Source organism: Cololabis saira, chromosome 6, assembly GCF_033807715.1.
Source record: "Cololabis saira isolate AMF1-May2022 chromosome 6, fColSai1.1, whole genome shotgun sequence".
NCBI classification, from domain to species: Eukaryota; Metazoa; Chordata; class Actinopteri; order Beloniformes; family Belonidae; genus Cololabis; species Cololabis saira.
The window spans coordinates 43,748,061-43,771,342 of NC_084592.1; the positions used below are offsets into that span (position 1 = coordinate 43,748,061).

A 23,282-nucleotide genomic window follows, 5' to 3' on the forward strand; every position below is an offset into this window, starting at 1 on the left:
GCACACATATTAATGATTGATACCATATTAATGATTGATGGAAATACCTCTCAATACCTGCGACAAGTGCCCCATCGGAGAGGCTCTTTAGTGTAGGAGGGGGGTTGGAACATACCACCGGGCATCCCTCAAGCCAGATGCCGTAGACCGGCTCGTGTTCCTTGCAAAAAACTTGCAAATGTGAATATCAAATGTAATGACTGACATTACACACCTCTACCTCCTTCATGGGTTGCATTATTATTTAGCATGCAAAGACCCAGTTTAGTTTAATTAGAAAATGTCTTGTTTTATTTAATTGGAAATATAACTTACTGTACGTTTGCAAGTGCTGATTTGCTGATTTTTTTTTTTCCAGAGATAAAACTTTATATTTTATTATATTTTTTAAAACTTTTTTCAACTTATTTTACAGAGTTTTGCACTTTATTCATTCATTTTTGGTTTAATAAGAGCAAAGTTTGAACTTAAAGCCCAATGGGGCAAATGTTCAATAAAAAAACAGCATATTTGAAATCATTTCTTTGCCTTTTGTCAATTCACAAAATAATCGTAATCGAAAATCGGATTTTGAGAGAAAAAAATCAAGATTTTATTTTTGGGCAAAATCGAATAGCCCTACCAAGAACTGACTAGAATTGAAACTCCCGAGGAGAATCTTGTCATCTGCGTGTCGGAGGAGTCCTCGTCGCGTCTCGGCGGCTCATCTGAGCTGCTATTTCCAGATTAGTGGTTTTCCCTCGGGACCCTCCAGGAATCGTCTGATCAAAGAGAATAATTCAGTCGGAGATGAGAGAGAGAGAGAGACGGTGGAGCAGAAGGTGCAGAGAAGGTGAAGCTGGGAGCGATGGAGAGGAGGTGGAGAGGAGCAAGTTCCTCTTTTTGTTAATGGCATCATGCAACGACATTCTCACAATGTTTCCACATTCCTGATGCGGGTTTTAGTACACCTCCCTTCTTACATCAACAAAATAAAAGTCCTGACAGATTTATTTAAGTTGATGTTATCGGCTGATGATGGGAAACCTGGAGGAACCGTCTCGTTCTTCCTGTCGACGTTTACCTGCTTCTCTTCTGTGTAGTTACCCTTTATTAATACTTTATTAATAATTTATTAACAATAATGAGGAAACGTCCTTATCTGACGGAGAAGCAACTCAGTAATTTATTATTCTGTCGCGCTCTGGGGAAGTTTAAAGTCTAAACTATGTCTACGTTTATGATTAATTGGATAATTTCTTTATACCTCTAGTGACGCATGGACGCCGCTGGCCATTTTATTGGGGTGTAAATCTGCAGATATACGAAGCAGCTTCATTTGTGTGGCACAGTTTACACATTGAGTGCTCGACGATGGAAAGGACGGAAAATGAATGAAAACGTATGAATCTCAGAATGTATCTGACGTTGGATAATCGGATGTGTTTAGTGAACTACGGTAAACTAAGAAACTTGAGATGAACCGGTGGCTTTTACCTCAGATTATGGAGCCACCGAACTCCAGACGCAACATCATAACTAGGGCTGTAGCGATACACTGATCTCACGATACGATACATGATATTCAGCTTACGATACGATATATATATCATGATATTCAGCCAGCGATACGATATATATCACGATATTCAGTCAGCAATACAATATATATCACGATATTCAGCCAGCGATACGATATATATCACGATATTCAGCTCACAATACGATATATATCACAATATTCAGCCAGCGATACAATACATATCACGATATTCAGTCAGCAATACGATATATATCACGATATTCAGCCAGCGATACGATATATCACGATATTCAGCTCACAATACGATATATATCACAATATTCAGCCAGCGATACGATATATATCACGATATTCAGCCAGCAATACGATATTTATCACGATATTCAGCTCACAATACGATATATATCACAATATTCAGCCAGCGATACGATATATATCACGATATTCAGTCAGCAATACGATATATATCACGATATTCAGCCAGCGATACAATATTTATATATATCACGATATTCAGCCAGCGATACGATATATATCACGATATTCAGCCAGCAATACGATATTTATCACGATATTCAGCTCACAATACGATATATATCACAATATTCAGCCAGCGATACGATATATATCACGATATTCAGTCAGCGATACGATATATATCACAATATTCAGCCAGCGATACGATATATATATCACGATATTCATCCAGCGATACGATATATATCACGATATTCAGCTCACGATACGATATATATATCACGATATTCAGCCAGCGATACGATATATATCACGATATTCAGCCAGCGATACGATATACAGGACTGTCTCAGAAAATTTGAAAATTGTGATAAAGTTCTTTATTTTCTGTAATGCAATTAAAAAAACAAAAATGTCATACATTCTGGATTCATTACAAATCATCTGAAATATTGCCTTTTATTATTTTAATATTGCTGATTATGGCTTACAGTTTAAGATTAAGATTCCCAGAATATTCTAATATTTTGAGATGGGATATTTGAGTTTTCTTAAGCTGTAGAGGGAAGAAGGAAGGAAGGAAGGAAGGAAGGAAGGAAGGAAGGAAGGAAGGAAGGAAGGAAGGAAGGAAGGAAGGAAGGAAGGAAGGAAGGAAGGAAGGAAGGAAGGAAGGAAGGAAGGAAGGAAGGAAGGAAGGAAGGAAGGAAATAAGGAAGGGGAGGATGGGAGAAAAGGAAGGGAGAAAAGAAGGAAAGAAGGGAGAAAACAAGGAAGGAAGGAAGGGAGAAATGAGGAAGGGAAGAAGGAAGGAGAGAGCAGGAAAAAAAGAAGGAAGGAAGGAAGGGAGAAAGGAAGGAAGGAAGGAACGAACGAACGAACGAACGAACAGGAGAATTAGGTCATTTTGACCCGAAGACAGTACAAGGGTCAACGACCCTGAACGACCCTTGACCTGCAGCCGATGGCCTGAATGCAGAGGTGGCAAATCCGGCTTCAGAAAGTAAAAGTCCTACCATGTATTTGTTCTGCACATTCACTCAACCAGCTGATTCTAATCAGCACAGCTCTTCAGCCAGGTAGATGAGCTAATTAGTGAACTCACCTGGTTTTAGTGAATGGACAGAACAAATATATGGCAGGACTTTTACTTTCTGGAGCCGGATTTGCCACCTCTGCCTGAATGTTAAACTGCTCAACTCTCCCGTCACCGCTCCAGGAGGGTTAACGTTTAAGTTGCTGCAACACTTCTGTGGTGATAAAAAAACAATCTTTGTAACAAAACTTTCCAGAAGTTTAGGCGCCTGAGCCGACACAGTAAAGGTAGTGGAGCGTTTCAAGCGTCACGTCTTGGTTCTATTTCCAGCATCTCTGCAGCGTTTACGCCTCAAACCGCCTTCAAAGCGGGAGGAGTTGACAAGTTCAGCTCTGTTCTTTATTTATCATCTTTACTATAACGTCCCTTTTCCCACAATGCACTGCGCGGCGCCGCTTGTTGTCGAGCTCTGCTGGAAGTTGCTGTTTTCACCGTCGTTTCCCAGAATCCTTTCATGTGCCGCATCATCAGTTTTGTCTTGTGTAAAGGCGGATTTTGAAATTCTTCTTCTTCTTTTGTTCGTTGTTTGGATGCATGCGGGGGGGGAAACGTGGGAGACCTGGGAGACCTGGGAGACCCGGGAGACCCGCCTCCTAACGAGCTCTGGAGATGACCCTTCTCTCACACCCGTCTTTTATCCCTTGTACTGTCTTTGGGTCAAAATGACCCAATTCTTCTATCCTTCTTTCCTCCTTCTCCCTCCTTCCTTCTCCCTTCCTCTTTTCTCCCTTCCTTTTTTTAGCCCCTTGTACATTCTTTCCTTGTTTTCTCCTTTCCTTCCTTCATTCTTTTTTCCCTTCCTTCCTTCCTTCCTTCCTTCCTTCCTTCCTTCCTTCCTTCCTTCCTTCCTTCCTTCCTTCCTTCCTTCCTTCCTTCCTTCCTTCCTTCCTTCCTTCCTTCCTTCCTTCCTTCCTTCCTTCCCCCCCCCTCCCTTGACCCAAACACAGCTCCAGGGTTATTTCCCATCAGCCCTCTGGTGTGACCTGGGGTTCCTGCTGGATGCAGTTTCACCGTGGTGTGTTCGGGGAGCCGGGAGGTTCAAGGAAAACGTGCTGCTGTCGAAGTCGAAGCTTTAAGGAGTAAATAAAAACATCCCGGGCTCTGAGGCAGCTACTCACGTCTGCGGGGGGGGGGGACGCCGCTCAGAAGGAGCTCATTAGTGTCAGGATTCTGCGTTTATCCGTGATCAGAGCCGCTACGGCGGGATGATTCACACGCCGCGCTGCTCCCAGGAGAATTAAGACATTCATTAAAACAGCAGCTCGGATAAAGGTTGGGGGGGGTTACGTGAAAACCCTGGTGTACATCTTTACGGAGGATGAGGCAGGCGGTGATGTCACACCCTGCTGGTGAGGTCACTCTTGGAGTGATGTCATGCATTGCAGGCGGTGATGCCAAGTTGATAACAGCGGTCCGAGTGAACAACAGAAGAAGAACGTCGGCTCCTCTATGCCGATGATGGTGTCATTTAGGGATGGGCGGTATGGACTTTCTTTCTTTCTTTCTTTCTTTCTTTCTTTCTTTCTTTCTTTCTTTCTTTCTTTCTTTTCTTTCTTTCTTTCTTTCTTTCTTTCTTTCTTTCTTTCAGGCTCATTTCTTTCTTTCTTTTCTTTCTTTCTTTTCTTTTTTTCTTTCTTTATTTCTTTCTTTCTTTTCTTTTTTTCTTTCTTTATTTCAGGCTCATTTCTTTATTTCTTTCTTTTCTTTTTTCTTTCTTTATTTCTTTCTTTCTTTCTTTCTTTCTTTCTTTCTTTCTTTATTTCAGGCTCATTTCTTTCTTTCTTTCTTTCTTTCTTTCTTTTCTTTTTTTCTTTCTTTATTTCTTTCTTTCTTTCTTTCTTTATTTCAGGCTCATTTCTTTATTTCTTTCTTTTCTTTTTTCTTTCTTTATTTCTTTCTTTCTTTCTTTCTTTCTTTATTTCAGGCTCATTTCTTTATTTCTTTCTTTCTTTCTTTCTTTCAGGCTCATTTCTTTATTTCTTTCTTTTTTTCTTTTTTCTTTCTTTCTTTCTTTCTTTCTTTCTTTCTTTCAGGCTCATTTCTTTCTTTCTTTCTTTATTTCTTTATTTTTCCTTCAGGCTCATTTCTTTCTTTCTTTCAGGCTCATTTCCTTCCTTCCTTCCTTCCTTCCTTCCTTCCTTCCTTCCTTCCTTCCTTCCTTCCTTCCTTCCTTCCTTCCTTCCTTCCTTCCTTCCTTCCTTCACGTACGTTGTGCGTGGATTTAACACAGAACCATAAATCAGTTTTACACAAAAACGTCATCAACGGGAATTTATCGTTTTTACCTCGAGATACAAATTCTTACCGTGGGGAAATTTTTTGACGGTTTATCGTGAACGGTAAAATATCATTTCCAAACTGCACCTCTGCTGAATATTCAGCTCTTCACTGCAGCGACGCGGCTCCGCCGTTCGGACCGACTGCAGAGATGGTCGAAGTCCCACGGTTGCAACTTTGGATCAAAAGGATCTTTATTTCCTCCGAGAGGAAACACCTCTCTGAAACACCAGATTTATTCGGCCAGCCAGACGTTTGTGGGTTTTCTGATCTCATCTGATTGTTTCCTCCTGCTGACTAATTTATTCATCTTAAGTTATTTATGAAGTTGCCTGAAGCTCTTCATTTGTCTCTGGAGTGAAGAAGAAGAAGAGGATGTCGGGGGGATTATGGGCGGGGCTAAGTGATGCCAACAGCAAAATAACTTGTATGAGAGACGGCGCTGAAACGAGCCGTTTTAGCAAAAGTAAAAGAAATAGAAAAAAGAAAAAGAGAGAGATGAGAGCGGAGTGTTGAGCTAACAGATGGGTATCAGAATTGGGGCCAATCCCAATACACCCCCTACTTTCTACCACTACCCCTAAAAAAGAAGGGACAGATTTTAGGGACTTGAAATCTTCCCAGGTCTGTCCCAATACTCCCACTACTCCTACTTTCAGCACCACCCCTAAAATCAGGAAGCTGAGAGACAAAAGCTGTTTTAATTTCAGCTGTAGCGCTGTTAATATGCCACTTTATTAAGTTTTAATATTTTTTCAGGCGTAAAAGTAACCGTTAAGATCCCCAACCTGGGCTCAGTTTATCCAAATAACACCTGTTAAGAAATTTGACCCGATTTTTTTCGGCGATGAGAAGAGCCTTCGATGAGAAGGCTCGGAGCAGCAGCAGCCGGAGTACAGACGTGATCGCCGGGTCAACCTGCGCCGTCGTCCCGGGGAGAAACCTGCAGCTCTGTGGAGAATTACCGCTGGCTGAAATGAATCATTTAGGAAAATAAATGTTGGTTTAATAGATGAAATCTATCAGTTGTAGCTACGCCTGTTAAGAAATTTGCTCCAAAAGATTTCAAGATTTCTGCCTGCCTGCTGACTCGGGAGCTGATTTAATTTAATGTATGGTTCCGCGTTAAATCAACACAGAGCCTACGGCGTAGGGTACGGCGCGCGTCACCGCGTAACCTACGCCGTAGGCTCTGCGTTGGTGTAACGCGGAACCATAAATCAGCCTTTATTCTGGTGTGATCTTTGCAACAACGGGCAAACGAGTGATTATGTACTGTATTTTCACGACCATTCGGCGCGCCGTGTGAAAAGCTGCACCCTCAGTTTTGTGTGTAATTTTTGGATTTAAAACACACATACGGCGCACCGACCCAAAAGGCGCAGTCTACACAGATGGAGCTGCACACACGCGCGCCGCAAAACACACACGCGCTGCAGAACACACACACAAGTGTGCTTATTTAAAAATAGAGCGAGAGCAAAACTTAGTTTGATATTTTATTTCACTTTTCACATCAATCAAACCCTTCAAAGTCTTCATCTTCAATATTGGTAAATTTCAGATATTAATGCTTCTTCCCAGGTAACATAGCAACCATTGATGGTATTACACGTATTTACTTCCATACGGAAGAGTATTAGGGCCAGAAGGAGAAAAATAAAAATAATATTTTAGAGGAGGAAGATTTTTTTCTCATTATGCCCTTCGAGAAAAAAAGTCGAAATGTCGAGAAAAAAGTCGAGATTAATGTTGAAGTATAATTTCGAGAAAAAAGTGGAAACGTTGAAAAAAAAAAGTTGAAATGTTGAGAAAAAAGGCGAAATTTCGACTTTATTCACGAAATTTCAACTTTTTTCTCAATTATATTTCAACAATTTCGACATTTCGACTTTTTTCTCGACATTTCATCTTTTTTCTCGAAGTGCACAATAAAAAAAAAATCTTTTCTCTTGCCTGGCCCTCATACTCTTCCGTACTTCCACGTATTATTTACACGTAAAGTTAAAATATTTCAAAACTTTCACTTAAATACATTTTTTTGGCACAGGATCCGCAGACGCAGCCATTATACCGCAAATAATTCTGGGCAATATAAGCTCGGTAATGAGCGGCGCGAGGGAGGAAGTGCGGAGTATTGGTATTAGTAATTCTGATGAATAACAGATGACCCGGTTGTCATGGAGACCGAAACAGTGTTTACTTGTTAGGGACGGACAAACATCGTAGATAAAAGATGAAACTGGCGTTAAAATCTCTCTGATGAGGCGTAAAAGGTCGTATTAAAGACGTCTCTGTCTGGATCATGTGATCATCAGCTGGTTTTTGAGGAGATCTCAACATTCTCTTCAGTCTCTGATCTCGGTGCCGAACAAAAGGTTTCTTCGCTTCTTTTCCCTCTTTTCTTCCGTCCTAATCCTCTTTTATTCCTCTCTTTTATTTTAATTTAGTGCTGCTGAAAGATTCCCAGCATGCACCTCTCTCAGCGAGTCACGACGTGTCGGAGGAATCGGATCAACGGATCCTTGATACTTTTATCAAATCTCATTTGTACCGAGGATTAGAAACTAAATCTGTTCTGGGGGGGGATTCAGTCCTGGGGGCGTCATCACTTCTCCTCACTTCTCCTGTCCATCTCTTTTATTCAGTCCTGGGGGGCCTGATGTTAATTCCTAAAAATCGATTTGTATGTCTAAAGATCGATTTTTATTTTTTTTTCATCATTACAACTTTTGGTGTTTTTTTGTTTATGCCCAAAAAAGGAATGTTTTGTTGGACATGAGAATAACTTGTGCCATGTTTTTGCCTTTAAATATGTTTAAAAGTATCAAACCATTAAAGTTTTCAGTTATAATTGCATAAATTGTCTATATTCCATTACTTTATATACTGTCTTGAGGTTACATTTGCATAAAATGCTAAAAAAAAACGGAATGTGGGAAAAAATAAAAGCGATTTCATACGTTTGCTGCCCTGGATCTGTTTGGTAATTCTGACACATGATGTTTCTGAAAGCAGTTCTATCAGCATTCTGGGAGCTGATTGGTCCTTACAGCATCATTAGCTGCCAGTACTTGCTGTTTAATCTCAATATAATACTAGTATTAATATGTTGCATAACTACAGTCATATAATTCATGCAACAGCTCAAAAAACTGTTTTGATAACAGTAACCCAAATCAATATCGGAATTGAATCGGATCAAATCGATCCCCAGCCCTAGTCCTGGGAGGCCTGATGTCACCATTCCTCCTCATAAATCCTTCCGCCCTCTTTTATTCAGCTGCTGCTTCTATCTCTCCTCGTCGCTCCAGTACAAGGGTCGACAACCCGCGGCTCTAGAGCCGCATGCGGGTCTTTAGCGCCGCCCTAGTGGCTCCTGGAGCTTTTTCAAAAATGTTTTAATTTTTTTTTTCCTTTTTTTCTTCTTTTTTCCTTTTTTGTAATTGTTTTCTTCTTTTTTTCTTCTTTCTTTTTTTCTTCCTTTTTTTTCTTCTTTCTTTTTCCTCTTTTTCATTTTTTCTCTTTTTTTCTTCCTTTTTCCTTTCCTTATTAATCTCGAATTTTTGACTTTTTTTCTCGACATTTAGACTTGTTTCTCAAGATTGTACTTCAACATTAATCTCGACATTTAGACTTTTTTCACGAGGTTTTGACTATTTCCTCAACATTTCGACTTTTTTCTCGCCATTTCGACTTTTTTCTCAACATTTCAACTTTTTTCTTGACATTTCAACTTTTTTTCGACTTTCTCGACATTTCGACTTTTTTCTCGACATTTCAACTTTTTTCTCAAAGTGCATAATGAAAACATAAATCTTCCCCCAGTTATAACTAATATAGATACATGTAGCATGTGTTGTCTTCATTCTAAGGCTGATACAAGACTTTTCATTTTTTGCAGCTCCAGACATATTTGTTTTTTGTGTTTTTGGTCTAATATGGCTCTTTAACATTTTGGGTTGCCGACCCCTGATTCAGTAGAAGTTGTGACGTCCTGGGAAGTTGAGTAATATCTCCGAGTGAACTTGGTAGGAGTTGTGAGTGTTGTGTTGCCTGGCGTTGCCCCCCCCCCCCGTGGAGAGATCCAGTCTGACAGCTTCTGTGACTGCGAGCAGAGTCTGTCGCGCTCGAGTTGTTGCAGCTCGTCACGGAGTCGGAGAGCAGCTATCAGAACCCCCCGCCCCCCCCGCCGGGTGAAACACAAGCAGCTTTCTCCGGAGGGGCGTGCACGGGGACGGGGACGGCGGCGCCGTCTCTGCGGCGGTGGCCTAATTGAAACAGAATTGAATGCCTGGAAAGAGAGAAGCAGATTCAGGCGCCGCCGCTCACGTTCCACCACCAGTAACGTGAACGGAGGAAGACGCCGCCGCTCGCCGCTGACGGCGTCTTTGCAGTTTCTCTGCAGTTTCCCACCAGGTGTGACCTCGTTAAGGTGTAAACCATGTGAGCGTCAGAAAGGTGAGACACTTCCTCGTACCTGCAGCCACAGAGATGTGACAGATACAGCTGCATTATTCTGGACGACTACCCAGCATGCAACAGGTTCCTTTATTCCTCGTTGAGTTTTAAACCGGACGGTTCAGATGCCTCTCATACCTGGAGGTTGGGCGAGCGCACGGCGGCGGAAGCTAAAGAGGTGCATTTGTGCTGGACTTGTAGGTCTGGAGACCGGTCGTTGGATCTCCAGACCACTTTTTTGTGGTCCTGGTCTTGTCCTGGTTTTTTGTGGTCCTGGTCTTGTCTCGGTCTTGTCTCGGTCTCTCCAGGTCTCGGATTCGGATCATTGACAGTCCGTTTCACACCAAGGTGACAGAATCTGGTGATCAGCAGTTCTTCCTCTTGTTAATGTACAGTTTTGTAAACTATTTGTATTTTGCATCTGATTTAATGTTTTGGTGCATCTGCATGTGTCTGTAGTTAATTACAGTTTTGTGTTTATAACGGCTTGTTTGAATAATGTGGCAGGGTGGAGGAGCTGCAGCCACTCTCCACCCTGCCAGCCTTATAAGAGGAGAAGCTGCTGCTGAGACTGGTGGTCTGCTGATGTTGGAGGAGCTGCTGGTGATCGGTGTGTTGCTGTGCTTGTGCACGTGTGGGTGTTCGGAATAAAAGGGTTCTGCACTAAACTCCGTGTCCTCTCTATCCTGTCGGTCGGGCCCCGTGGCACTCGCCGTGCTACAAATAAATATATGGATAATATTTGCATATCGTTGTGATTGATTAAGCAGGCTGGTTATTCTGTTAGACGACTTTGGGACTAGTTAGTAGTCGTGTAAATCCTTAAAAGCACTGGAGTCAATCCTCCAATAGTGTAGAAATTAGGGCTGGGGATCGAATGATGATTCAAATGTCAAGATTCGATTCCGATTCTTAAGATTCAGAATCGATTATCAAGATTTGATCCGATTCGATTCCGATATTGATTTGGGTTAGTGTTATTAAAACTGTTTTTTGAGCTGTTGCATGAATGATATGACTATAGTTCTGCAACATATTAATATTAGTATTATATTGAGATTCAACAGCAAGTATTGCAGCTAATGATGCTGTAAGGACCAATCAGCTCCCAGAATGCTGATAGAACTGCTTTCAGAAACATCGTGGGTCAGAATTATCAAACAGATCCAGGGAGGAAACAGAGACGGATGAAATCGGTTTTATTTTTTCCCACATTCCGTTTTAATTTTTGCCATTTTCGGTCTATTTCGGTTTTTTAATTTTTGAAAATTTGCTTTTGAGCATTTTATGCTAATCTAACCCCAAGACAGTATATAAAGTAATGAAATATAGACAATTTATGCAATTATAACTGAAAGCTTTAATGTTTTCATACCTTTAAACATATTTAAAGGCAAAAACATGGCACAAGTTATTCTCATGTCCAACAAAACATCCCTTTTTTGGGCATAAACAAAAAAACACCAAAAGTTGTAATGATGAAAGGTTGAGAAGGGGCAGGGCCAGGGAGAGGAGTCTTGACGGACAAACCTCTCCCCCGCCTGCCCGGGCCGTTATCCTCCCCCTCTCACTCCCACGCTGCAGGATCCGGTGTTGTGCATTCAGAGATGCTCTTCGCCACCGGCAGAGGATGCTGCACCATGTACAAAAGAGAAGAAAAGGGGGGGGCCAGCACAAGAAACTACAGGAGCGACTCTAACACACTAGAGTTTACACTACCTAGAGATTTACCAACACCAGCTAGAGGTTTACTAAACACTAACTATAGGCTTTACTAAACAGAAATGTTTTAAGTTTAGTTTTAAAGGTGGGGGTGGTGTCAGCCTCCTTAACCCAGATTGGAAGTTGGTTCCAAAGTAATGGTGCCTGATAGCAGAACGCCCGCCCTCTAAATCTACATTTGGATACTCTAGGAACTACGAGTAAACCTGCACTCCGAGAACGGAGAGCTCTGCCAGGAACATAAGGCACTATCAGGTCTTGCAAATAATGCAGAGCTAAACCGTTTTGGGCTTTATACGCAAGTAATAACATTTTAAATTGGATTCTGAATTTTACGGGTAGCCAATGGAGCGACACTAACACTGGAGAGACGTGGGCCCAATCCCAATTCTCCTTCACTCGCCCTTCTTTTCTCCACTCGCACTTCTTTTCTTCCCTAAGCCCTAAAAAAGAAGGGGGAGATTTTAGGGCACTTGAGATCTAGGGCACTTGGCCCAGGTGCCTGTCCCAATTCTCCCCCTACCCCTCGTTTTCATCCCTTCCCTGATCAGGAAGCTGAGAGCCAAAAGCTGTTTTAATTTCAGCTGTAGCGCTGTTAATATGGCACTTTATTAAGTTTTAATATTTTTTCAGGTATAATGGTAACCTTAAGATCCCCAACCGGGGCTCAGTTTATCCAAATAACGCCTGTTAAGAAATTTGACCCGATGTTTTCGGAGATGAGAAGAGCCGCCGGCCCCGGGGAGCAGCCTCAGCTCACAGCCCGAGAAGAGACGTTTCCGCCGGGTCAGGCTGCTCCGTCAGCCCCGGGAGAGACACTCTCTCCCGGGACGCAGCTCTGTTGAGAATCACACCGGCTGAAATAAATCATTTAGGAATATGTTGGTTTAATAGATGAAATCTAACAGTTGTAGCTACGTCTGTTAAGAAATTTGCTCCGAAATTTAGAGATTTCTGTCTGCCGGGTCCGGAGCTTGGGTCCGCGTTAAATCGACGCAGATCCTACGGCGTAGGTTGCGTAACCTCCGCCGTAGGATCTGCGTTGGTGTAACGCGGAACCATAAATCCCTTTATTCTGGCGTGATCTTCCGCAACTTTATCTGAAAGTGTGTAAATTACCCAGATAACAGCTGGATTACTTTGTGGTTTCTGAAGACTATTATATCAGAAACATCCAAAACAAATCTGACGAGTCACAGGATTATTTCTCTCTATTTCTCTGAGACCAGTCTGCCTGTTTGCCTTCGGTCGGCGAGTCAAATCGACGCAGAGCCTCTTTTTTTCATACCCCCTCGCTCGCCAAGTCAGCATCTGAAATCCCTCGATTTGAAGGGGCTATTCTCAGCCCCTAGCCCTCGTTATGCCCCCTCCCCCTAGGTGAAAAGAGGAATTGGGACACCACTACCTTCACGGGAACGCGCAAAAGTTAGGGTTAGGGAAGAAAAGGAGGGCGAGGGGGAGTATTGGGACGCACCCGTGGTCTCTCCTGCTAATTCCTGTCAGCACTCGGGCTGCTGCATTTTGGATTAGTCCTGAACTAGTCCTGGTCTTGATACTCTCTGGTCTTGGTCTAGATTTAGGTGGTCTTGACTCTCTTCCTCCACTCATCCCTCCTTTCTTCCTCCTCCTCTGCAGGGGGACTCCATGAAAGATGACGGAGGAGGTGATTGTTGTAGCCAAGTGGGACTACACGGCCCAGCAGGACCAGGAACTTGACATCCGTAAGAACGAGCGTCTCTTCCTCCTGGACGACTCCAAGACGTGGTGGCGCGTCCGCAACGCCGCCAACCAGACGGGCTACGTGCCGTCCAACTACGTGGAGCGCAAGAACAGTCTGAAGAAGGGCTCGCTGGTCAAGAACATCAAAGACACCTTGGGTGAGGAGTTTCACGAGGTTCATTTACTGCTTTTCCTTTGTTTTAATACTTTGTTGTCCCTGCTGACGGAGATCAGACGAGTGGATCCTCAGAAAAGTGTTTTTCTTCTTCTGAGAGCGTCTCCAGGCGCTTCGGAAGCGTGGCTTCGAGTCTGCTGCAGATTTATTAGTTTATTTATTAGATTTATTTAGGTTAGACCAGGGGTCGGCAACCCAAAATGTTGAAAGAGCCATATTGGACCAAAAACACAAAAAACAAATATGTCTGGAGCCGCAAAAAATGAAAAGTCTTGTATCAGCCTTAGAATGAAGACAACACATGCTGCATGTTTCTATATTAGCTATAACTGGGGGAAGATGTTTTTTTCATATGCACTTCGAGTAAAAAGTAAAAATGTCGAGATTAATGTTGAAATACAATCTTGAGAAAAAAAGTCAAAATGTCGAGAAAAAAGTCTAAATGTTGAGAAAAAAGTCTAAATGTCAAGATTAAAGTTGAAGTACAATCTTGAGAAAAAAAGTCAAAATGTCGAGAAAAAAATGGAAATGTCGAGAAAAAAGTCAAAATGTTGAGGAAAAGGGAAGGAAGGAAGGAAGGAAGGAAGGAAGGAAGGAAGGAAGGAAGGAAGGAAGGAAGGAAGGAAGGAAGGAAGGAAGGAAGGAAGGAAGGAAGGAAGGAAGGAAGGAAGGAAGGAAGGAAGGAAGGAAGGAAGGAAGGAAGGAAGGAAGGAAGGAAGGAAGGAAGGAAGGAAGGAAGGAAGGAAGGAAGGAAGAAAAGAAAGAAGGAAAGGAGTAAAGAAGGAAGGAAGGAAAGAAGGAAGGGAGAAGGAAGGAGAGAGCATGGCAGGAGGAAAGGATAGACGAATTGGGTCATTTTGACCCAAAGACAACACAAGCCTTAAATAAAGCATCCAGTTCTGCTCCAACAGCTAACCGAGGCTTCCTAAACTTTTAGTTTAGTATTTTTCCGTCAGCTAAAACCAGCCGAGGAACCTCAGGCTTCATCACCACAACGACGACGAGGAGGCGATGCAGCGTTTCCGTGTCTCACCTCAGCTTCACTGAACAGATCAAACAATTAAAAATGTGGATTTTTCAAAGTAAAGAATCCGTTCTGAGTCTTAGACGAGAGAGTTGTGAATCCTGAGAGAATATCTCGTCCCCTCACACATTTATTCTTCCCATTAGCCTGGTTTTAAGTGGTGCTCCCTGGTGCGCGTCATCAGAGCTTTCAGCGTTCAGAAAGCGCTGGATTTAACCTTCTCCCAACACAATTATCTGCCGTCGCTGTGTTAAGATGTTTTTATACTTTACATTTGCTCTTTGGTGCTTTCAGAACACGGAGCTCGTCTCCCGCCGACCGTCTCCTTATTTGTTTCAGTTCTTTCACCAGATTTCTGTCAGAAGGTTTTCGGACGGAAAGAGAGACTAAAAAATGTTGGAGGAGAAAAAAATCTGACAAGAGAGAATGAAGATGAAGTTTTAATAAAAATAGTAACCGCGTGGCCCAAAGAGGGAGTCGGGTGTAGAGCCGAGGGAGGGAGGATGAGAGAGAAGAGAGGGATGAGAGAGAGGAGGAGGATGAGGGATGAGAGGGATGTAAAGGAGGAGAGAGAGAAGGTGGGGGTGAGGGAGGAGAGAGACGAAAGGGAGGAAGAGGAGAGGGAGGAGAGAGATGTGAGAGACGAGAGGGATGAGAGGGAGGAAAGAGGGATGTGAGGGATGAGCGAGAGGAGATGATGTGAGGGAGGAAAGACATGTGATGGAGGAGAGAGAAGGATGTAAGGGAGGAGAGGGAGGAGAGGGAAGAGGAGGAGAGGGAAAATGAGGAGAGGGAGGAGAGAAAGGAGAGGAATGTGAAAGACGAGAGGGAGGAGAGAGGGATGAGAGAGAGGGAGGACAGAGAGGGATGTAAGGGATGAGAGGGATGAGAGAGATGTGAGGGAGGAGAGAGACGAAAGGGAGGAAGAGGAGAGAGAAAAAGAGGAGAGGGAGGAGAGGGATGATGGGAAGGAAAGAGGGATGTGAGGGAGGAGAGAGGGATGTAAGGGAGGAGAGGGAAGAGAAGGAGGGGAGGGAGGAGAGAGATGAAAGGGATGACAAGGAGGAGAGAGAGGGGAGGGATGAGAAGGATGTGAGGGAGGAGAGAGAGGAGATGATGTAAGGGATGAGAGGGAAGAGAAGGAGAAGAGGGATGAGAGAGATGTGAAGGAGGAGAGAAGGAGGAGAGGGATGAAAAGGATGACAGGGAGGACAGGCATCTCTGAATGCACAACACTGGATCCTGCAGCGTGGGAGTGAGGGGGGCAGGGTAACGGCCCGGTCAGGGTAACAGCCCGGTCAGGGTAACGGCCCGGTCAGGCGGGGGAGAGATTAGTCCGTCAAGACTCCTCTCCCTGGCCCTGCCCCTTCTCAACCTTTCCCCGACCCTGAACCTAACCTGGGGCTTGATGACTGGGCCGGAGCTTCGGGAGCTGCATGCTGGCCTGCGTTCCCCACCAGTGTGCGAAATACCCATCCATATTCGGGGGGGTCCCTAACTCGTGTTTTTTTTTGTTTTTTTTGTTTTTTAAACAGTGTGGCCCTATGCAATAAACCAATACAATCAGCCTACTATAGCCTATGACAAATACACGCACACTTTTAACCATTTTAGATGCACGTTAATTTACTAACAGGAGGCAAAATTGTGCATTACGATGCAGAATGTTATTTACAAATTAAATCTGATAATTAAATAAATAAATAAAAATAAATAAAAGACATGTGAATAAATGAATAAATGCCAGGTGTAGGACACTGGCGCATGACCAGTGCATTGCAGAAACGAATAAACTAATAAAATAGGCTAATGTATTTTTTTAGATAAATAAAAAAATACAATGAAAAGGAATTGTGCATTCAAATAACAGTAATAACAACAAATGCCACTATCGGAGACGTGCAATCAGTGCACTTAAACAGATCCTCAGCCTGCACAATGATGACTGATTATTTAACGTTATGTAACCATCCAGGAAATTATGTTTTAACACAGCTGTGTGAACACATTCACAAATTCCACTCATAACAGTTCATCACGCAAAATAATAAAAAAAAAAAAAACATGATGGCTCTCAACAGGTGGGTTCACGCAGCTTACACATAAATCACACTCATAACAGGCCATAACGCAATATAATAATAACAAAAATAAAAAAAAACATTAGCTCTCAGGTGGGTTCAGGCCATATTGAGCAGGCTGGCCTCTTACCTTAAGTTAAAGCAAATCACTGCTAGCAGCGGGCGGCGCAGTAGCATCTGCCCCGGAGCACTCAGCCTCGACTTACCTTCCTTCACCAGAGGGGGGAGAGGAACTGGACTCTGTTGTGACATCGTCTCTCTCCTCATCCCTGCTGCCACTGACACCTTTTTTGATGTGAACCCAAAGTGTGCAAGTGACACACTCTGAGGCCCCGTTTACACATAGCCGGGTATTTACAAAAACGGATATTTCCCCCTCTACGTTTTGAAAAATTCCATCGTTTACACAAGATCGTTTTCAAAATCTCTTTGTTCACACAAATCCGCATAAAAACACTGTTAACGTCATGCCAGCCAATCAGAATCCTGGAAAAACATCAACAAATGACACGTGTAACTTCCAGTTAAGGCTGATTTATGGTTCCGCGTTACACCAACGCAGAGCTTACGGCGTAGGCTCTGCATCGATTTAACGCGGGACTATAATTCAGGCTTGACTTCCAAGACGGAACGAGAGTCTTTCGTTTGGAGTGACAGAGAAGTGGAGTTACTTTTAAGTGTGACTTTAGAATATGAAACAGGTAAAATACAAGAAAATATTGACGGTCGCCAAACTAATTGTAAACACAGGTCGCACACATGACGCTGGTGACGTTTCTGTTGCATAATGTGACGTTCTGAAGCCTAAATCTCCGTTTTCCTCTGTTTAGACGCAAACGTGAAAACGGAGTTTTTGAAAATCTCCACTTTGGCCGGAGTTTTCAGAAATGATCGTTTTTGGTGACTTTGAGCTTCGTTTTCGTGTAAACGAATGGCCAAAACGCATGAAAACGCCTCCGTTTTTGCTCCGTGTAAACTTCCACTTCCGCTTAGACCCCCCCTAAATTTGGCGTTTGACTCCTTCAGGGGGGCTCAAGGGTTAATCGGGGGGGTCCGACCCCCCCCCCCCCCCCGAATCCCACTGTATTTCGCACTCTGGTCCCCACCCCCGGTCATCCCACTGCTGCTTCCACCTGCCTGCGGTCCCCACCCCTGGTCATCCCGTTGCTGCTTCCACCTGCCTGCTGTGCTGTTGATGTCCCCGACCCCCAGTCTGGCCCTCGGCAGGAGGGTCCCCCCTTATGATCCAGGTCCTGGTCCAGGTTTCTTCCCTCCTAAAGGGGAGTTTTTCTTGCCACTGTTTGGCTTAAGGCTTTTCTCCCACTAGGGGAGTTTTTACCTGCCATTGTTTATATAATAATTACTCGGGGGATTATGTTTATGTTCTGGGTTTCTGGAAAGCGTCTGGAGACAACTTTTGTTGTATTAGACGCTATATAAATAAAATTGAATTGAATTGAGGAGAGAGAGGGAGGAGAGAGAGAGGGATGAGATGGGGGATGGGGATGGATGATTTAGTTGATAAACGTTGGGGTCTCTGGTTTGGTTCCGGCCCTCGGGGCAGCTGGATGTGGGTCAGACGGAGCATCATGATGAGCGGTAGGTGAGGTCGGGGGCTAATGGACCCACTCACTCTCAGACGGAGACTCTGATTGGCTGAGAGGATGATTACTCCCCCCCCGTCACCCCAGATCTCTGCTCACTGCGATCGGTAGTTTGATCAGCGTAGCTTTCACCGGGATGATGGATTTACCTTCACGCCCCTCGACCCAATTAAATATCGACCACCACATTACGGCCAGTTCTGGTTCTGGTTCCTGGCAGCTTCCTTCCCTCTGGGGCTAAAAGCCCGAGTGAATCCGATGGCGAGGACTCGTGGTGACGAGGCGATGAGCTGTAGGTGAGGTCAGGGGCCAATGACTCACACTCTCCAACGGAGAATCTGATTGGCTGAGAGCGTGATTATTCATCACCCCACATTACGGCCCAGGTGGCTGCTGGGTAATTACCTTTATCTCCAGCTTTTTCACGTCTGGTGGCTCCGAGTGTTGTTGAGTCATCAACATCGTGTTGACGGAGCTTTAACTATAAATGACTTCCTGCTGGTTTGTGGCCCAGTTTCATGTCCCGGGGGGTTTGAGGCTCGTTCACCTGTCGCTGTAACCAGGTCAGCACTAGGGATGGGAATTGATAAGATTTTTACGATTCTGATTCCATTTTTGATTCTGCTTAAAGATTCGATTCTTTATCAATTCTCATTTGGAAAAAAGGAGAACAAACAATTTTAGTATCAACTTTGTTTTATATCTTTGAACAAAAAAATACAAGTGAGGTCTTAAGACGCCGCCAGCCTTGGGCTCCTCGTGGTGCCAGGGGCTCCCCACAAAATTATTAGTAATATAAATATGTATTTAATATAAAATAATAATAATACAATGAAATAAATATTCTTCTGTAGAAATTGACTAAACACAACAAATTATTTTGTGGCAATTACAAAAGAATGTCCAGTAACATGTTCAACACCACAAACTTAGTCACTGCTCGGTGACATTCATCTATTCTGGCCTGATTCTCTTCCCTGCTTTGATGAAAGGAGAAGTTAGTGGTAGACTGGTAGTCCCCTGGAGAATCTAGCGGTAGATGCTCTTTAACTTCTCCATAGATGAGCTGACGAGCTGCAGCTGTGGCACGTCCACGTGGCCGAGCGCGCAGCTCTTCCGCGTTAAATCGACACAGAGCCTACGCCGTACGGTGTGCGTCGCCGCGTAACCTACGCCGTAGGCTCTGCGTCGGTGTTTTTTCATTTCGGTGCATCACTAATATAATAATAATAATAATAATAATAATAATAATAATAATACCTCAAGCGATTCTGTTTGTGGCGTGTGCGCAGAAAAGGCTTCCGCCGCATTACTCTTCCCATACAGCATCTCCTTGTGCAAAGTGCGCTGAATAGTTGAACGATGCACAGTGAAGATCATGTTGTAGGTCTTTGGAGCTGGTCTGTGGGTTGACTTGGACTGTTCTCACCATCCTTCGCCTCTGCCTATCTGAGATCTTTCTTGGCCTGCCACTCCGGGCTTTAACTAGAACTGTGCCTGTGGTCTTCCATTTCCTCACTATGTTCCTCACAGTGGAAACTGACAGCTGAAATCTCTGAGCTAGCTTTTTGTATCCTTCCCCTAAACCATGATGTTGAACAATCTTTGTTTTCAGGTCATTTGAGTTGTTTTGGGGCTCCCCTGTTGCTACTCTTCAAACAAGATGCAAAGAGGTGAACAACTTACAACAGGCCGCCTTAAATACCCTTTGTCATGATTTGCTTCACCTGTGCATGTAGGTGAGGGGTCAATGAACTGAACAAACAACTGTTAATAATCATCAATAATTAATGCTAAATGTATTCAAATCAATAAAACAACAAGGGTGCCTAAATGTATGCACCTGTCTACTTTTGTTTAAGTAATTATTGCACACTTTCTGTAAATCCTATAAACTTCATTTCACTTCTCAAATAGCACTGTGTTTGTCTGCCATATGATATATTTAACTGAAATTGCTGATCCCAACAACCAATGATTTATAAAGGAAAATCTTGAAAATGATCAGGGGTGCCCAAACTTTTTCATACAACTGTATATATTATATATTAGGGCTGGGACCCAATTAAAAAAAATGTATCGAATTAATTACAGCCTTTGTAATTAATTAATCGCAATTTGATCGCTTGATCAATTTTAGACCTGAGAACAATGAGATTTCCTTTTTTTGGTTTTGTTTCAAATGGATTTTTGTATACGAGTGAATGATTGACTAGTGAAAACATATGTTCAATTAATGAAACAGTTTATTTTTATCAATGTGGTGCTTCACCAAGAACAAATCAGTGCAATTTGCTATAAAGTGCAGTAAATTAAATATATGCAATATGCACATTGAATGAGACAGGTAGCCTATAGTCAAGGACCTTCTGTAAACACTTAAATATAACAAAATACTTTCAACTGTTTCAAGTACATTCCAGAACATGGAAACACATTAGAAAACAGAGCACGCTTCCATCCATCCGTTTTTTAAAACAAAATTTCCCATCCACGGGACCAACGAGACCCTTTTCGTCTGCGACTTCATTCATCTTTAACGTGTGTGGTAACAACTTAGCTTGTGTTATGACGACTGCCGCACTTCGCTGTAACACTAATGCACGTTGGTTGCAGAACCCTGAGAGAGAGAGTTGTAAAACGCGGGAGTCCACGTAAGTGTCATAACTCTCGGTGCGTCCGAAATGCCATACTAAAAAGTATATACTAAAAAGTATACTTAAGCTCGGCACACTTTTGAGTAAATATCAGTAAATATCATTAGGGTGGAAGTATGCGATTTCGGACGCAGCCTCTCTCTCAAGGGGTCTGGTTGTTTGCTGCGCCGTCCGTGTGAAAGTCGTCCCGTGAGAAATGTTCCAAGGGGAAAAAACTAATGCGATTAAAATGCGCTATTTTTTTCTAGCGCGATTTTTTTCTGTAATTAATGCGCTAAAGTCCCAGCCTTAATATATATATATATATATATATATATATATATATATATATATATATATATATATATATATATATATATATATATATATATATACACACGTGCAGATTGCAGATACGCTCCATCCACACATCCAGTCTGCTTGTTATTCCTGCCTCATCGTCCTCTTCCTCCTCGTCCTCTGTGTTTCTGCCTCTGGTGTGTTTGGGGGAAACAGCTGCCAGGGGAACAACCCCCCCCTCGTCCCTCTCATGCTACTCTCTCTGAACCCAGAAATGTTCCCAGCAGTGTAGACGCTCCGCTCAGCGGTGACACCTCGCTGTCCCGGAGACGAGCAGCCGCCCAGAAACCCCGTCCCCCCGTCATTAGCAGCTCGCTAGCAGCTCACCTGAGCAGGTGGCGACCCAGCAGGCCCAGCCGTCACGGAACCGGGGTGTAGTTATTAACAATAATAACGATGATAAGAGGAGCCCAAGCTCCCGGGGAGGAGCACAAACACGTCTAAAGACCGTCTGTGAGGGACATGAAGGAGACGTGAGACGCAGGTGAGACGGGGCCGGCTTTGATCCCGGAGACCTCTGTCATTATCAGCCTCCCCAGTGGAAATGGACCAGTCCCCCCCGTCGGTCCTGCTGCCGGGACTACAGACATTTCCTTCCCCACTGAGGTTCATCACCGATTCATCAACTCACGGCTTCTCTTGCGTCGACTTGAAAGTTGGGAAGTTGGTGTGTGGAAATAATACCTAATCTTTTTTCTCTAAACATGAAAAACCCCAATATAAAGAGTTTTAGCTGAGAATAAAAATATGAAAAGTAAAAAGTCTCCATCTGTGATCTCAGCTGGGTCTCAAAATGCATCTAAAGTTTCCCTAGAAAGACTAAAGCTGCTGAACAGAATCTTAATGAGCAACTTGTGAAGAAGCCAGATGGAAATATGAGAAAAATAACCTTTAAAAAATAACCAAGTGAGGAGTTAATCGTTCCGAAAACAACAAGTGAGCAATAAACAAACGTTTATCGTCCATTGGTGATTTAACGCCACGTTTATCGGTTGTTGTTAACTCTATGCCACGTTTGTTTTCTGCTAATGACTCGACATCGCGTTTATCGTCCGCTGGTGACTCAAAACCACGTTTATTTTCTGCTAATGATCCGACGCCACGTTTGTCGTCCGTTGGTGACTCGGCGCCACGTTTGTCGTCCGTTGGTGACTCGACGCCACGTTTATCGTCCGTTGGTGACTCGACGCCACGTTTGTCGTCCGTTGGTGACTCGACGCCACGTTTGTCGTCCGTTGGTGACTCGATGCCACGTTTGTCGTCCGTTGGTGACTCGACGCTAAGTTTATCGGTCGTTGGTGACTCGACGCCACGTTTGTCGTCCGTTGGTGACTCGACGCCACGTTTGTCGTCCGTTGGTGACTCGACGCCACGTTTGTCGTCCGTTGGAGGCTCGACGCTACGTTTGTCGTCCGTTGGTGACTCGACGCTACGTTTGTCGTCCGTTGGTGACTCGACGCCACGTTTGTCGTCCGTTGGAGACTCGATGCTACGTTTATCGGTCGTTGGTGACTCGACGCCACGTTTATCGTCCGTTGGTGACTCGACGCCACGTTTGTCGTCCGTTGGTGACTCGACGCCACGTTTGTCGTCCGTTGGTGACTCGATGCCACGTTTGTCGTCCGTTGGTGACTCGACGCTAAGTTTATCGGTCGTTGGTGACTCGACGCCACGTTTGTCGTCCGTTGGTGACTCGACGCCACGTTTGTCGTCCGTTGGTGACTCGACGCCACGTTTGTCGTCCGTTGGTGACTCGACGCCACGTTTGTCGTCCGTTGGAGGCTCGACGCTACGTTTGTCGTCCGTTGGTGACTCGACGCTACGTTTGTCGTCCGTTGGTGACTCGACGCCACGTTTGTCGTCCGTTGGAGACTCGATGCTACGTTTATCGGTCGTTGGTGACTCGACGCCACGTTTGTCGTCCGTTGGTGACTCTACGCGAGAAAATGAACCTTTTAAAAAATAACCAAGTGAGGAGTTAATCGTTCCGAAAACAACAAGTGAGCAATAGACAAATGTTTATCGTCCATTGGTGATTTGACACCACGTTTATCGGTTGTTGTTAACTCGATGCCACGTTTATTTTCTGCTAGTGACTCAACATCGCATTTATCGTCCGCTGGTGACTCAA

At 43.7% G+C, this 23,282-nt stretch overlaps 1 protein-coding gene across 6 annotated transcripts in view; it reads left to right on the forward strand.

The window, feature by feature from the left end:
• The window catches only part of LOC133446576 (cytoplasmic protein NCK2-like), a 47,497-nt gene that overhangs the window by 18,797 nt on the left and 5,418 nt on the right, over window positions 1-23,282 (forward strand). For 3 of the 6 annotated variants that reach the window (XM_061724631.1, XM_061724635.1, XM_061724632.1), the window contains exon 2: window positions 13,188-13,429. In XM_061724631.1, coding sequence (XP_061580615.1) covers window positions 13,204-13,429 — 226 coding nt within the window. In that variant the 5' untranslated portion in view covers window positions 13,188-13,203. Of the gene's footprint in view, window positions 1-9,729; window positions 9,831-10,113; window positions 10,179-13,187; window positions 13,430-19,770; window positions 19,829-23,282 lie in introns of those variants that run through there. The other 3 variants (XM_061724633.1, XM_061724634.1, XM_061724636.1) reach the window with 3 other exon arrangements.